The sequence below is a fragment of the Lonchura striata genome, chromosome Z, assembly GCF_050655825.1.
Source record: "Lonchura striata isolate lonStrDom1 chromosome Z, ASM5065582v1, whole genome shotgun sequence".
Classification (NCBI taxonomy): Eukaryota; Metazoa; Chordata; class Aves; order Passeriformes; family Estrildidae; genus Lonchura; species Lonchura striata.
This window is the reverse complement of record NC_140740.1, coordinates 1,589,336-1,605,515: the sequence shown is the minus strand read 5'-3', so window position 1 is coordinate 1,605,515 and position 16,180 is coordinate 1,589,336. Positions and strand designations below refer to the sequence as shown.

Here is a 16,180-nt window from a genome sequence, read left to right as displayed (position 1 = left end):
TGCAAAATTATGACAGAGCTCAGCTCTAAAAATCAGTGGGTGACTGCTGGTGATCAGCATCATGTTCTAGGCAGGTCTCCTTAAAAATAATAAAAATAATTTAATTATTAATATAAGCATGCATATATTTCTAAAAAATAAGGCAAGGGATATTATTGATTTTCTAAGACTACAAAATTTACTCTCAGACACCATATACCAATTTCATGAAAAGATTTTGCAATTTTACTTACATGGAGACTGATAAGCATTTTATAGCTCAAAGTGTAACAATGCATTTCAGAAGGTTTTGCTTTTTTTTTTACTGAAAACTGTTAATAATTAAACTGAAAATAGATAATCACTGAGTTTAAGTCATGTTTAAGCTGCAGAGTAGTTTCTCTAGGCTTCCCTGAATTTACTGTTATTATATTTTATTATTATAGTTTATTATTGTTGTATTTTATTTTTATTACTGTTGTTGTAGTTATTATTATTTATAATTTAGCTGAATATCAGCCCTCTGGATGTACAGAGCCCAGCATTGTACATCCAGATTAATTTCCTAATGTGATGCTGAAAGAGAGAGATCACAAATACTTCCACAGAGAATTTGCAAAACGTTTAGAACATATTCTATTACACACCTGAAAGCTATTTCTAATACCTAATTCTACTATTAAATTCTACATAATGCTTTGTCAATTTTATTTGTAGGCATTAGTTTAGGACAGAAGGAGGGAAAAATAAAGGTGCATTTTCACCCAAGAAATCCTGTCTTAGCTAAAAACATTCTTTCAACACCCAAAGTTTAAAGCATACATAAGAATCAAGGTTCTTTGTATTTTCAGTTCCTTTGGCCAGATTATTATTTTCCCAAATTGACATAAAGTTGTTTTCATACAAGTTAAATTTCTCATAAGCCTTAATTGATGGAAACATGTATTAGGTGACCCCACAATCACGAGGATGTTTTCACTTAATAAAAATACAGAATGCATTTAATCTGGCCTGTATTTAGAACACGTGTGACACAGAGCAGAAACAAAATAAGGATCCTTAACCTTACTGCTCTCAATTTCTAAGTATAGTTTGGTCCTCAACTTGCAAAATCTTTGTGAACAATCAAACAGCTCACAAGATTTAGGCTCAGTATGGCCTTGGGTAAATTCACAGAAATACTTAGAATGCAGACTGGTAGACTTACATGCCCTAAATTTTGGCTCCTCAAGAGCCAAACTCAGCTGAAATTTCCTATACTGCACAAAGACAAAGACATGTAAAACAATTAAAAAAAAATAAAATTACAAACTGGGATATTCACCTTAAAAGTTAGGTTCTTCTTCAGAAAAGCTTTAAAACAGCAAAGCACAGCCTGAAATATCCGGAAGTGTCTACAGATAGAGATTATACTGGTTTCTTTCTTTTCTAAGAGGGTCTTTCCCTTTCCAACCAAGCAAGCAGCATGGAACCACTTTCCCATTTGCAATTTATTGCAACAATTTCAGCCTTAGCTTACCAAATACCTAAAGTAGTTAAACAGTTAATTTTAAACCTATATTTTAGCATTTGAAAGCTTGCCTGAATTTTATTTTTTTTTCTAATTTAGGTGAGTAGTACAGAGACAGGATGAAGAAACAAGGAAAACAAAAGTGCACAGGAGGCTAAAATTTGAAAAGGGCAGCATCCATCCCAAACCACCCACTTTGTTTCTAGCTTGGCCCATGCAAGAGCACAGAACACTCACTCAGTCTGGAGTGGGTATCACACATCTGATTTTAAAGGCTATAATAAAATACAAAAATGTATTTCATTCTCCTTGTCTAACAGTTAAATTTAAACATTCATCTACTTACAGAGCCGTCTTTCAGGTTCCTCTCATAGGAGAAGTGACAGACCTTATTCTGCTCATCTCTTGAGATCACAAAGTTGTATTTGCCAGCTGACTCTTCTCCAGCTATCAGTGCTTTCCTCAGCTCTCCCACATATTTCTCTCTGTCCATTTCTATGTCAGCAGCCTCTGTAGAAATGTCTGATTCAGACACTACCAGAAAAAGGCGTATGAGAAATAAATATTCATATGTGTGGGAACAAGTATATGCACTATATATTACATACAAATCATCTATTAAGATACATTTATATATATAAAATACTATATTTATATATCTTTATATATAAATAGTGCACATAGTATATATATATTTACTATATATATATACCTAAAGTATACATACATACATACATACATATACATATATATATTTAAGGTCGCTTCCAACCCAAGGCATTCTGTAATTCTGTGATTCAATGAAATATTAGGAGATTAGTCTTCCCTTGAACACACATTGGTGTGTTGTTTCCACTTGTGGAAATGTAGCATAAATATTGTGTTTTTCAGAAGTTCTGTCCCCTTTTTTTCCCTGTCTGAAAATGGGTTATTTCCTTATTGCTAGTGATCCACAATTCTAGTTGCCTAAAGTCACCCAAAACAGAACAGAGTGAAATGTGGAATCCCTTGCAGCATGAGGCAAAGAGGGGTAGAAAAAGGTAATTTTGAAACACTTACAAAGGAAGTGCTTGCCTGGAACAGTGATTTCAATACAGAGAAGATAAACTTTTAGTAACAGTAAGAAAGTCATAAAAAGAAAGACATTAAAATACTGCAATAGAGCACTGTGGGTTTGCTGGTTTGGGGTTTTTTTTCCCTGTATATGCTGCATGTTCCTTTATGATTTAAAACCAGCAGAACTGATCAATCATTAGGGAAATATGATATGCATAAATCCTCATAGATGTAGTTCTTTAACCCAATACCAAGGTAAGACATTAGATTACATTGCATATTTGTGTGCTTCTCTTCCCCTCCAACATTCAGTTTTCCCTCTCTCTTTAACAGGACTCCTAACACATTTCATCATCACATTAAACATACTAAACCCATAAAAGACAACTCCATCAGCAACTCTCTCTCTCTGCCTGGTAGGTCTTGCCAAAGAAAATAATCCAGGCATGAGAAACCCAAAAGGGATTTCCCACAGCAAGAATATTCTGACCATTGCTTTCCCTCCCTCCAGGTTTTGAATTTAAAATGGAAGCAGTCTCAAGAATGATGTAATAACTTTAGAAAGTGACCAAAATCAATGTTTTGTTGAATGAAAACACAGTGCAGTAGGAAAGCCTCATTCGCAAGAACATCAATCCCCAATAAAATTATTCAAGGGATTAGAAAATCTGTAAGAATTTCTTAGAAAGGGATCAGATTCTTCCTCAGATTCTTCAGAAGAACAAAAAAATTTCCTCTGGATGAGAACCTAATGCTCACAGCAGAATTGTTGTGTTTCTTTCTTTCCTTTTTAATGGAGTGAGGTCATCCTGCTTTCACTGCCCCTCTATTTTGGGAAATCATTATCCCACATTCTACCAGATGCAGGAATTCAACAAAATGAGAACTTTGTCTACCTCTTTTTTTATTTTACCCTCCCAGCTATAATAGCACAGCCTTCACTTGGAAAAATAAGAATCATCTTTTTGAGAATTCTAAAGTGGGGATCTTGAAGTCACCTCGGAATAAGAAGATTCTTCAAACAGAAAAAACAGTATTTGCCAGTGTTTACACTCTTTTTGTTGTTTCCAAAATAACGTCACTATTTTTAAGCCAAGAAAGAAAAACATTTCACTACCAGAAATCAGGATTGGAACACATGCATTTGCTTTGTGCAGGGACCTCTGATCAATGGAGTGTTTGAAATGTTTAAAGGAATATGGAAGAGCATATTTCACTTATGTGTTGATTTTAATTGACATTTATCTAATCTCAGACCTATATGAAAGCTTGGCTTGTGTAGGAACTGAGGAAGAACAACATCCACTGGGTAAGAAGAAAGAAGGAAAAAAGGAACTACATAGATATTTCTTATTATTCAGACAGTCCAGAAAATGGTTTTGCCTACAATTTTCTGAAAATACATAATTTTCTCCTCCCTTCAAAATATTTTTGCTACTGAGAAAAGGGCTTTTGAGAAAGTATTTGACATTTCTCAAGAACAATCTAACCTTTTTTCACTGGTTATGAATAAGAGAATCAGCCACATACGCAAGGATCCATCTTCTTACTGAGGTTTCAGAGAGTGCAAAAAAATCCCACAGGCTAAGTTTTCCTACTGATTGTCCTATTGTCCCTTTTCCTTCCCAAAAATTCACGTCATTACGAAATATAGCTACCTTTGGCTATTTAAATGTGACAAAAATATTTTTAAATCATCTGCAAATAACAGCTTTATGGACTCCAATTTGCAAATGAAACTTGGGTACACATTTGTTTGAGAATCTGGAGAAGATGAAGAAGTGTTATTTCAGCATCACTCCAAGAAATTATACATTCTTGAGAAAGAACAAAACATTGCATACCCATGTGCTGAATGAATTAGTTTTCACTTTGACACACAATCTCCAGATTTCAAAGTTTTCTGGCCACATCCCAGAAGATCATGAACCCCTCCTCCTCCTTTTTGGGGACAAAACACCCATGGAATTTCCACACAGGTTGTGGCACACAGCTTAGAAGGTGTTTTAAAAGGAGCAATTAAGAGCAGTAATAATTTAAATTAATGTATTTTTCTTTCCATTACCTGTCCCAGTCCAGACACACTGACAGTCACTAAGAAGTAAACCAAAGCCAGTGCCTAAATCCTTTTCCCATGACACCTGCAGAAAATAGGTTGCTTCTGGATCAGAAACTGGATGAATTCTGTTCAAAGTCTTCTCCATCTTCCCAACACCTGTTTAAAAAGCAAGATAATCTTGTTGTAAACACTGGGGTGGTTAAGAGCTTTACACAACTAGCTTGGGCCTTGTTATGTGTGGGGAATATAGAAATACAAGTATGCTTGCAATTTTATTCTACTTTCCTCCCCAAATTCAGTTTGTCAGAGGACTGGTGATACTTGCAAACAGGAAACTGGATTATAATAAATAAGGTTTCAGTGCCAACAATTAAACGTATTTGAATAGTCCCAAATTAAGAAGCTGTCAGAAAGCTGGGGGACAGGAAATTACTACAGTCAAGCTTTTCCCCATGGCTCTGTTTTTATCTCACTGTCTGCTATCACCCAAAGTACAGAATATTTAACATAATTCAAAATAATCAACATTCATCTGGAAGACTGCCACGTGAAAGCTGCTACTAATCTTCACAGCAAAGCAGAGGGTGTAGCAAATGCCAGCAGCCCAAAGGAAGTATCTTAAGCACTGGATTCTGCAGCGAACAAAATATATGATGTTACAGTGAATATATTTTCCTCTATGGCAAAGCAGCTTGGCAACCTGTGATTGACCTAAGATCTTCTCAAGAATCCCACGTATTTCTACACAAGTTAACTGACTGAGAAAAGGCTACATGCTCACTCACAGGCTTAAAAAAAGAATGTAAAAGGAAAAACCCAGATGAGGCATTCAAATTTAAACTACATGCACTGAGTATAATGGTGCTTGGGCAGGGATTAAATGCTCTGTGGAGGTTTCCACCTAAAGTGCAGCAGTAAATAATCATGACCAGGATCAGTTCAGGCCCTGAAGGGACTCTGCTCTCCAAGCAGGAGTAGAAGGAAACTTTTTCTTTGCTCCTGGACACTGAGAAATGAATCTAGATACAGACTTAACTACCTTGGCTTCCCGAAAAATTGGAATTTTCAGGTTAGGAGGAGCAGCTTTAACTGCAATTGACTGAACTGTTCCTGACCCTCGCTCAATTCTCCACCCAACAACATTTCAAAATGCCTTTCTCTTGCCCAGACAAGTGCATAGTATTCAAAAGCAGCAAAATATATAAATTTAAGTATTGGTTTTCACGCATAAAGCTTTATTATTTGTATCTCTAAACCACCACCACATCTACTACTACACATGTCATATTCCAATTTTCTATACCCTGAAAATGCAACAGAAACAAAAACATAAATTGGGAAGTTAATCTGAGTTAAAAAAAAAAAAAAAAAAAAAATTCTAGTTCCATCACTAACCAGCTGGCTATTTCAGAAAATCTACAGTGTGTCCCTGAACAGAAGAATTAAATAGTTGGGGGTGGACAGGTGGAACAATGCCTTTGCAATTGGTGACTCCAGAAATAAAGGCATTTTAACGATTTGTGGGGCACTAACTGCCTGGCCATGGGTCAGTAATGAGCACGGGGCAGGAAACACAAGCAATGCAGGCTCAAGAACACACACATGCACTCTCTCCTTTGCCTGCCAGATTCCCTTTTTGCTTCTTGTTAATTATGGAAAAATACAGCCTCTTGTAAGATATTTCCATAGAAGTCCTTCTCTAAAAACCAATGTTTTTAGAAAGATTTCAATTAAAATCTGTAAAACAGTAGCAGACAACACTGACAGCAGACAGGGTACTAATGTAAATATGTGTAGTTCAACAGGAAGGTTTTGCTTGTTTTATGTGATTTTTATCACAAAGCAGAGCAGCATTCAGTGAAAAACACCTGCACTAGAGGCTTTCTTATCAACCCAGACTGTTTATAACAAAAAACAAAGCAAGAGAATTCGATTTTCTATTTGTATAACGATAAAGCACACTAAGTGTCAGTCAGTCCTCAGTTAGAAAAAGTGAGGTCAAGAGTAGCAGAGGAATGAAGCCTGTTTATTTATTTAAAGATGCACTAACAAGGTCTCTGAGGCCTAAGACTAAATTCACTTGATACAGTCATACTGGTTTCCCATGCACACATCAGTATTTCATTACAGTGATGTAGCACAGCTAAAAATGAAAGTTTTGTTTAGACAATGCTATTGGTACCCCTGTGGTAAAACACAAATTCAATAGAATGAGGAGACACAACCAAGAATAATACCCTAAAGTTCAAAGCAAATGCAAAATATGGTTTTCCTGCTTTTCCAAATTTTATTGTGCAGCTCTGAAAAAAAAAAGCATTTTCCAAAGAGGCATAAAATGAAGATACTTTTTTCTCCCAGCTTTCATCTCCCCCACAGTGCTCACTGGCCTTTTGAAAGGAGTATATTACTTATTACTCCACATTTAGGATCTGCCTCTGTAAGCAGAGCTCAGACAGACTCCATCTCCAAGCACTCAACCCTTCCAACCCATCAGCAAAAGCTCAAGGACTCCTGCCTGTATACAATGCCTATTATATACTTCTCTTCAAGAGGAGGGAAAAATCTCCTTCATGAAAATTAGTCTGACCTACACAGCACAAAAAAACATCACTTCAAACAGTAATATGGTACCTTACTGCTTTTTTGAAAGCAAAACAATTACAACAACAAACTAAAAATCCAAATCCCTTTTTCCCTTATCCCTTTTATGTCCTGAGAACACAAAATTGACTGCAGTGTTCAGTAAATGGATAAACCACACACAGTTCAAACATGAATATAGCAAAAAAGACCAAAGGAGTTCCCTACTTATTTAACAACAAGCAGCTTACCACTAAAGAAATTAAAAATACAGACAATGAATAAGGGCATATTCCTTATTCATTCACTATAAGGTGACTGCACACACTCCATTCAGTCTAAAGGCAAATCTTAATAACAGATGTGCAGCACTGTACTTCTAGAAAAGATGTATTGCGCTGTATTTCAAGAGATGAAATAAAACAATCTCCTCAAACTAACCTTTCCCAATGCACCCACCTACTCACTAAATTCATCACCAACCCCACCAGCTTCCAATGTGTCAAGCTTATGTGAGCTTTCACAGATCAAATACTTCTGCCAGGTGAAGACTTCATTATGAAAGAAAGACAAAAATATAAAGGAGAGGTGAAACCTTGAGACTTATTTTCACTTTCACATCTGTGGGTAGAAAGGTAGGAACTGTGTTAATGATCAGAAAGGTTAAAACAGCCCCTTGAATTTTTGGAGTGTCACTATTTAACAGTCCAGCTGTTGGTGAAGCTTGTTAGAGCAAAGTAAAATAAAATAATTGCATAAAAGCAGACTGTATTTTTACTACTATCCAAGTTGCTGGGAGCAGCCTCTCATTATGGCAGCCTAAAAAGCCCCTCGGAGTCCATCAGACCAGAGGAGCACCCTCAAGTTCCATTCAGCATCCAGCCCCTGTGGGCTCTTCCCGTTCACCACCTCCACAAAACCAGAGTAGCTGGTTCTTTACTCCTTCCCTGGCTGTGACAAAGCAAACTGCAGAGAAGTTTTGGGGCTGGGGCCACAGAAGGGCAGTGTTCCATCCCTGGGGGACACAGCACCAGCCCCTCTCCACGCCAGGGCCCTGGGGCCAGCCTGCAGGTGGGGACAGCACAGTCCCACCCCAAGTGTGTAAATCAGAGGCTTTATTGAGGCCTTGGAACAGTCGGGGATTGAGCTGTTTATCTTTAGCACTTTGTCCATGGTCTTTGGCTCCTGTGATCGCCATTAGGCAATGTTTCCCTCTGAGGAGGAATCAGCTGTTGGCTGGTGCCTCTGCCCTCGGAACAAACAGCGCACACAGGCCCTTCTGAATGAACAAGACACTCTTAAAATGGGCCCACAAAGAATTTTATATGTTGTTTTGGATAGCACCAGGCATAGACCAAAAGCCAAATCTTTCAGGCTGCTCCAACACAGCATCATTGATAATATTCTGAACTTTAGCACTTCATTTTTCCTTTTTTTTTTCCCCATGAAGACTAATGGCTTTTTTTTTTTTTTTCCCAAATTGGTTGGGCTGCAGGTGTTGCAAACCTCAGCAGCTATGCTTGGAAGGCTACTTACAGACCAGAAAGAGCTACTATGTCTTTGAAATGGAGCAATTAACCTAAGTGCTTTCTTGCTGAGGAAAAATGGGAGCTATCCACGGGGAGTTCAGAATAGAAGACCACACACTGTTATTGAAGTCTACAGTTTGGCTCCTTCTGACACTGCCCAAACTACAGACCATAACCTAATAATCCAAAGTTAATAGTAAATACATAATCAGAGAAGAGGTACTATTCAGGAGATGCTACATGTACTTATAGGTAGATAATTGGAGATTTAAACCAGTCAAGAGAAGCTCAAGATTGCTTTTAAAGATTAAAACTAGCTATTACCACATTTTCTCACAGAAGGAAATAAGATAATGCCTATATTTATGCATATTTCCAGTGATATATTTCATTCAAATTGATATTCTCTCATGTTAATTTAAAATTCCATTAACTCCAATACTTCAGGAGTAAGAACATTGAAACACCTGACAAAAACCTCAACTCTCACTCCATTAATCTTAGAACTACTGATCCAATAGGGAGTTCCTCTTTTCTCATTTCTTTTTGGAGGAACATGACTGGGCCAACAAACATGAAGGGAAATAACACAGCATCTTTCCTGTCCTATCTCACAATAATCCTCCCACTCCTCTGGCCACAATACTTGTTTGACATTGAAGAATGATTCAATAATAGCCTTCATGTGGAACTTACAGATAAATCTGAAAGCCAAAGAAGAGAAAAAATTGGAAAGAGCTTTGTTCCTTAATGCAATTTAGGGGGCTAAGACATTTTCTGTATTACATGTACCCAAAGTAATATATTTAGTCACTCTTTTGTTTAATTTTACTCTGTATTAAAAGCACATAGGTTACAATTTTGTCAATAATGCAACTTTGTCTCTGAGATGAAAGAAATGAACCAAAAATTAGCACTTGGATATGAAGAACAGACTGAATGACTTTCTAACTTTGTGCAGTGGGGGAAATGGGCCATTTAAGAAACTCAGTGCTCCATGGCAACATTTGATCAGGAGATCATGGGCCCAACTGCAGAGTCGAGGCTCACATGGCTCACATTTGCACTGCTGCCTTCCCACTGCTTCATGGCAGCCACAGAACGATTGGAAACATGCACATGCTTTTTGTGCATTTGTGTGTCCCCCCTCAAAAAAAAAAAGAGAAACCCCAAACCAAAAAACCAAAAACAAATTAGTTCTGAGCTTGTCATGCTCCACGGGACAGTAAGATATGGAAGATGTGCCACAGAAGATCTGGAATCCACGATAAGGAACAACCCTTGTCAGGCTTATTTACTACAGTCACCAGCTGAAAAATGAGGAGAAACAGAAGGAAGCAGACAGTCAACAACCTTTATAGTAGGAATCTTACTAACAAGCCTTGATCTTAATTGTAGCCTGGAGGCAAAGCCCACCCTGGTGTCTTTCATCCCCTTGAAGTCTCAGGCCTAACCCACTACCCACTGCAGGCATCCAGCCTTGCCAAGCTCACTTACAACCATCTACATAAAGCTATAATAAGGGTAAAAAAAAAGGTCTTCAGTGTATTAAAATAAACACCAAAGTGGGCAATTATACTAGTATATGCTAGCAAGTCAGGGAGCATGCAGACAGATTTATAAAAGGAGCAGACCATTCTTTCTCACCCTTTTTGTAACAATCCTTCCCAAAACTAACAGCAAATCCTCACTTTCCAGGATGGATAATCCAGATTACACTAACTGAATGTTATAAACCTGCAAAAAAAAAAATAAAACAAAAATAAAATTAAGCCATGCAACTGTCATGTTTCCTGTTGAAAAAATGAATTTTAGTAGTGAAGTTACTAAAAAGTGCATGTGGAAGGCAGGAAAGATCAAAGGCAATAACCAGCCCAGCCTTCAGAGGATAAATCTGGGATAAAAAGTCAGCAAGGCGTGTCTCAGAGACCCAGACTCCCTTTCTCTGCAGCTTCTGGAAGATGCAAGTCCCAACAAATACTTTATAACTCTAACTTGGCAACAGGACACCCTGGCTTTCCAAAGCCCTACCAAAGCACTGTGCCTTCACTTGAAAACCACAGGATATTTATTAAGAAAAATAATTTACTTCCTCCTCAAAAAAACTCACAAAAAGAGACACACATTCCAAATATATATAATTTTCCACATCATTTCTCTGAAAAGACAGCATTAAAATTGCTCTATGTTTTGAAGATAAAAAACAGAAGAAGGAAGTTGTGCCAGACACAACCTTTGAGCCCAATGTATACAGTCAGTAAGAACAAAGATTTGGGAATTCCAAGTCTCTTAGTCATATTTTTAAAAGCATATCTGCAGTTTTCAGTACCTTTGTATCATCCATTTGAGGAGAGTAAAGTTGAGGAAATTTTTGGGGGGAGGAAAAAAAAAAGCAGCATGTTTTAATTACCCTTCGTCCATCCAAAAATACCCCAATACATATGTGTTTTTGATGTATATTTGGATAACAACGTAGTCTGGCTGAGGTATCATCTGTTTTCCAAAACACTGCCTTCTTTAGGATTAAATATTATCAGGATATTCAATACAAATCTGTCGCACAGATTTCCTTTGTTTTCTATTTTTCAGTCCCCACACAGACCCTACACAATTCCACTCAGTCTCTAAATGTCTGACTTAACATTACTGAGCAACGGATACCACTAAATTCTTTCTTTTGCTCTTTTTCCCCATTTTTTTATTTTTTAATTTTAAAGTCAAATAAATTTAGTACAGTCAAATCCACAAGAGCTTCACAGGCAAGAGCACCCCAGTCTGAAACAAAGATAAAGGAAACAAAGAAATCAGTGTCAGTTAGATATGGATGGATTTAATTCTGTATGTAGGATTTTCTGAGGAGGTTTGAAAAATTGAGCCCAGTAACGTGGAAAAACAAGTTTCACCAAATGTTGCCACTTCAGCGGGACAAGGGCAGGTATAAATATGAAGGCTTACATATATTTCTCTCCTCCCACCTCTACACCCAAGACTTTTCAAAGAGATGGATTATTTTAATTTCCCGTCCCTGTCAAATTAATAATAAAAAATAGACCTAGGCTCCAAATTGCTTTATCTTACTAAACAGTTTCCTCAGGCATTTTCTTTGAAGAAAATTCCAGCATTACCCAGTCTTCACTTAACCAAAGTTTTATTATGTTTTTTCTTTCCATCTGCTACTTATCTATTAGAAAATGCAACACTAAACTCCTTGAAAACAAAGAGCTCACATGGCTTAAATTTATTGATTTAAAAATTGCAATTAATTTTGCTTGACCCTGACAGAAAAATAATTCACAAGACATTCACAAGGAACTGAGACATTCACTTTCAATGCAGCTACACTTCAATTGCGCAGCTCTTTATCCAGCTATGTTTACTTACTTGGCATTGAACATTAATTACTCTGCTGATGGATTAGGCTGGGTTTGAAAATAAGGCAAAAAGACACATACTGAGCACCAATTTCAGCTGTTTCCACAGATGGGCACAGGTTCAGCATGGGTTTAGCTCAGGTTTTGTGCTAATCCACATCTGACAAACCAAAGCAGGGCAGAACCACCAGTCCCTACCATGACTCGTGCCAGTATTTTAACAAGGAGGGGATACAGGACACCAATTCCATGACCTTACCAAGCTCTGAGCAAACAAGTAGATTTGTTTAAAAAAAAAAGAAAAAATATAGATAAAATAAATTAAGGACACAATTCCACCAAAAATTTAGAACCACTCACTCTACCCCCTCAGCCAGCACTCTCAAATCTACTGATTTGTGCTCAATCAGCCCCACATCTACAAACCACATCTGGATAGGGAAAAGGGCACAAAGAGCTTCACTGGAGTCACTTTTACTTTCAACATCACAAGTTTTGTACATCAAAAAAAAAAAAATAAAGCCTCTCAAGACTCATCAGCTCACTGCTCTTACAAGCAATTTTCATGACTCTTCATTCTTTCATTCATTAGTGGGGTTTTTTTGGAGGTTTTTTTTAATCCTTGCTATGGAGTGGGGAAAAAAATCCCAGAACAGCAAAACCCTACTCAAAAATTTAACCCTTACTCAAGACACTTGATGCCAAGCAGGGGGTCTACTCTAGGAAAACAGCTTTTCAGTATCAGTGTTCCCTTACAGCTCCTAAAGAATGCTTGCACAGTTGTGAAAAGAAACCTGCAGGCTGAGATGAGGGCACAGCAGGGGCACAGCAGTTCAAAAATGCCACTGGGACATGAGCTGAGAGAGCAATTAAGTACTCATTAGTAAAATACAGCACAAAGCTGCTTTGGCAGTGAACCAGTCAGACACAAGTTGGAGATCTTAACGCTCAAATTACAACAAAGCAGAGATGTGAAGCACCACAGAGGTCTCGGGGTGCCGCGTTAAGGATGTAAATTGTTGCTTTCTCAGGTAAGTTAATGACGACATAAAAATTGGGGAATGGGGCACAGAAACAGCACAGAAGGGATAAATAAAAACAAGTCTCAATTTATATAGGGGGGCACTTCACCTTCATGTTTCTGGCTCCCAACTGCACCTGCACATCAGTCCCTGAAACACAACAGTGAGCTAACACAATGGCCCTGAAATAATGCAGATACATAAGCATAAAAAAAAAAAAAATAAAAAGCCTCTGAGCACAGGAGTCACCTCTTCACAGCTCCAACAACCTGTTCCAGTGCAGTTTGAGATAAAGAACCTGCCACTGCATCTTCCTCTCTTTCAGTGCTACAAATTTATTTCGCCCTTATTATTCCTAAGTGCCCTTATTTATTCTGCACTCTCAAAAGTCTCAAACTCAAAACATGAACCTCAAATTGAGACTACATACTAAAAAATTCCTCCTCTACCTCTTTACTTAAAAAAAAAAAATAAAAAGGAAAAAATCTGGTTTTAGGACAGTCAGGGCTGATAAAACAAATTCCTGCAATATCAAGAGAAAAAAATCATAAAATATAAGGTGCATTTTTCATCTATAGACTTCTCTGACACAGGGAGAAAAGCCCCTCTCTCTAATACCACCTTCAGGAGATCACAAAACATTGCTCAAGTACTGTATTTCCAAGACACACAAGAATGCTAGTTCCCTGCCTCTTGCTTCCTAAAACAATTATCCTCCATGTCAGCTTTCAGAAAAATTAACATTTCTGCCCCATCTCCTGATCTGTGGCTGCTGCATGCTGGACTCTGAAAATTAAAGTTCATTTTCTCAGCTGGAGTAATTTAATATAAGCTTTCATAACAGAGTCTGATGCTTCCCTGCTTGGCTCAGCCAGCACAAATCTCTCCCCAGGATTTTGTGAGGTTTCACCCCAAGCCTGACACAGCTGAGAGCATTTGGAAAGCCCAAAGCTCTCTCTCTATCCTGTCCAGCTTCTGAAGTGAAAAGAGTGGCCTCTAAGACCCCTTTGTAGACCTGTAAACAAACAAACCCTTTCATAATTATTTTAATCATTTATTAAAAAAAGTAAAATCAAAAACAGACACAAAAAAAAAACCCACAAATGCAGCCTGTGATAGGATATATAGCCTCACTCTTCCTTTGTTCCATTAATTTTTCTGTCCCAAGATAGCAATTTGGCTGATGTCTAGATCAAGGGCACAAAAGTTCTCAGTCTCTGCACTCTTAAAAGTCACATCAGATCAGTCTCCCTTTTTTTTCCTGTTTATTTTACAATCTGTGCTCTAGCTGTCTGGTCTGCTGGAGGACATCCCTTCCCAGAAAAGCCACCTAACAGCCTGCAGAGCAGATGCAGAAATAGTCCAATGCTTTTCCAAGCTTTGTAAATTTGGACAATTTGTAAATTTGGACAATTTAATCAAAGTATCTTTTGTGCAATTACCAGTACACCTCAGAAAGCAGTAGCACTAGAGGCCCTTGCTCAAGGCACACACTTCATGGTTTTTTTTTTCCCCAATTGGAACTTTTCCTGTAAGACATGTTCTTTTGTGTTGATCAGGTTTGACTGTGTTAGATTAGCAAACAACAGTAATTTGTTTAGTAATAATCTCCTAAATTTCACCTTACCTTGTGTCAACATGGCACCATACATAATTCAGTGAGTCTTTTGTACCCTGACATATCTTGGACAGCAGTCCTTACTATTTACACTATCTGATATTATGTTCTATGATTAACATTCAAATTCACAGGAGCTTTTGGCCACCTTTCCCTTTTTCCATCTCATATACAGAGGAAAAAGATGTGGGGAAGACTGAGATCCACAAGACATTGATTACAAAGAGCAGGAGATGAAGGCCATTGTTTCCTAACCCAGGAAAGGGACACAGCTCAAGTCAGGGATACAACTAGAGAAAATATTCATTTTGGGTGGAAAAATAAATAATTTCACTAACAATTTAATGTTATTTTACAACAGCTGTCTAAATTGGAATTTTGGTTATTTAGTGATGTTGGTTGAGAATTTATGCACATGATTTTATGTGCTCTCCACAACACCAGCAAGCACTACACTACATGTCTGCCAAATGTAACAGTGAAGAAATCACAGCTGCAGCCTACTAACCTTGAAGAATCAGATAATGGTTTTGAGTCCTTGAAAATCTGACCCTCAGCTCTGGGTGGTTCCACTTACTCAAGGACGTGTGCTGCTTTTTCATCTGGGGCTCCCAAGCTCTAATGTAACCCCTGAAAAACATTCTCCACCTCCTGCTAAGCCCTAGGTGACAAGAGTTAGGGATTAAAATTTCTCATCCTCAAGTGGCACTGCAAGATAACGAGCACATCAGAAACAGGCATTGAGACAAAACAGCAAGTGACCCTGCAAGGCCCACAGCACACCCAAGAACACACAGCACAAATATTTGCTATACTGCTTAATTGAAGCCAACGTGCAGCATAGAAAGCCACCTAAATTATCTCTTCTATACAGAAATGGATTGGTTTTGGTCAAAACAGAGACACCCAGCGTTGCTGCACACCGGCAGCAGGGATTGTCTGTTCCAGAAAGGCACTGTGGTCACACATTTCAGGCACAGCATCACTACTTCTACAGCAAGGCCACCTCACCTTGGGTGTTTTTACAATCTGGAGTACCTTGCTAAGTGATAGAATATCCCTTGCATCAGCCCATCAGTTGTATACACATTAAACCTGTCACAGAAAGCAGGAATTTTAAGGTGCAGGAATTACCACTGCAGTAGGAACACGCCACACATCACCCTGTGCATTGACTTTCTATTAATGTATAATTAGAATACCAGGCTAAAGCACCCCTGACACAAAGAATGAGGTTCATTCCTGCTCAAAACAGCTGCAAACTCCAAGCATTTCACAGCTATTGTGATCCATCCTACTACAGTGAGTATGTGCACTTCCAGTAGGTGACAGGCAGAGGCAGAGAAATGAAGAAGAGCCAAACCGAAATGTAGATGGGTTGGGTTTGTTTTTTGGGGTTTTTATTTCCTTCAAAATGGTGTTAGCAAACAAAAATACCATGCTCTAATTACCAGTG

The 16,180-nt window shown here is 38.0% G+C and overlaps 1 protein-coding gene across 10 annotated transcripts in view; it reads right to left on the bottom strand.

Annotated features, from left to right (window-relative positions):
- The window catches only part of XRCC4 (X-ray repair cross complementing 4), a 142,195-nt gene that overhangs the window by 122,037 nt on the left and 3,978 nt on the right, over positions 1–16,180 (bottom strand). For 5 of the 10 annotated variants that reach the window (XM_077790097.2, XM_085567197.1, XM_085567193.1 and 2 more), the window contains exons 2-3: positions 4,611–4,760; positions 1,836–2,023 (exon numbers count right to left, since the gene is read on the bottom strand). In XM_077790097.2, coding sequence (XP_077646223.1) covers positions 1,836–2,023; positions 4,611–4,749 — 327 coding nt within the window. In that variant the 5' untranslated portion in view covers positions 4,750–4,760. Of the gene's footprint in view, positions 1–1,835; positions 2,024–4,610; positions 4,761–10,360; positions 10,451–15,232; positions 16,177–16,180 lie in introns of those variants that run through there. The other 5 variants (XM_085567194.1, XM_085567198.1, XM_085567195.1 and 2 more) reach the window with 3 other exon arrangements.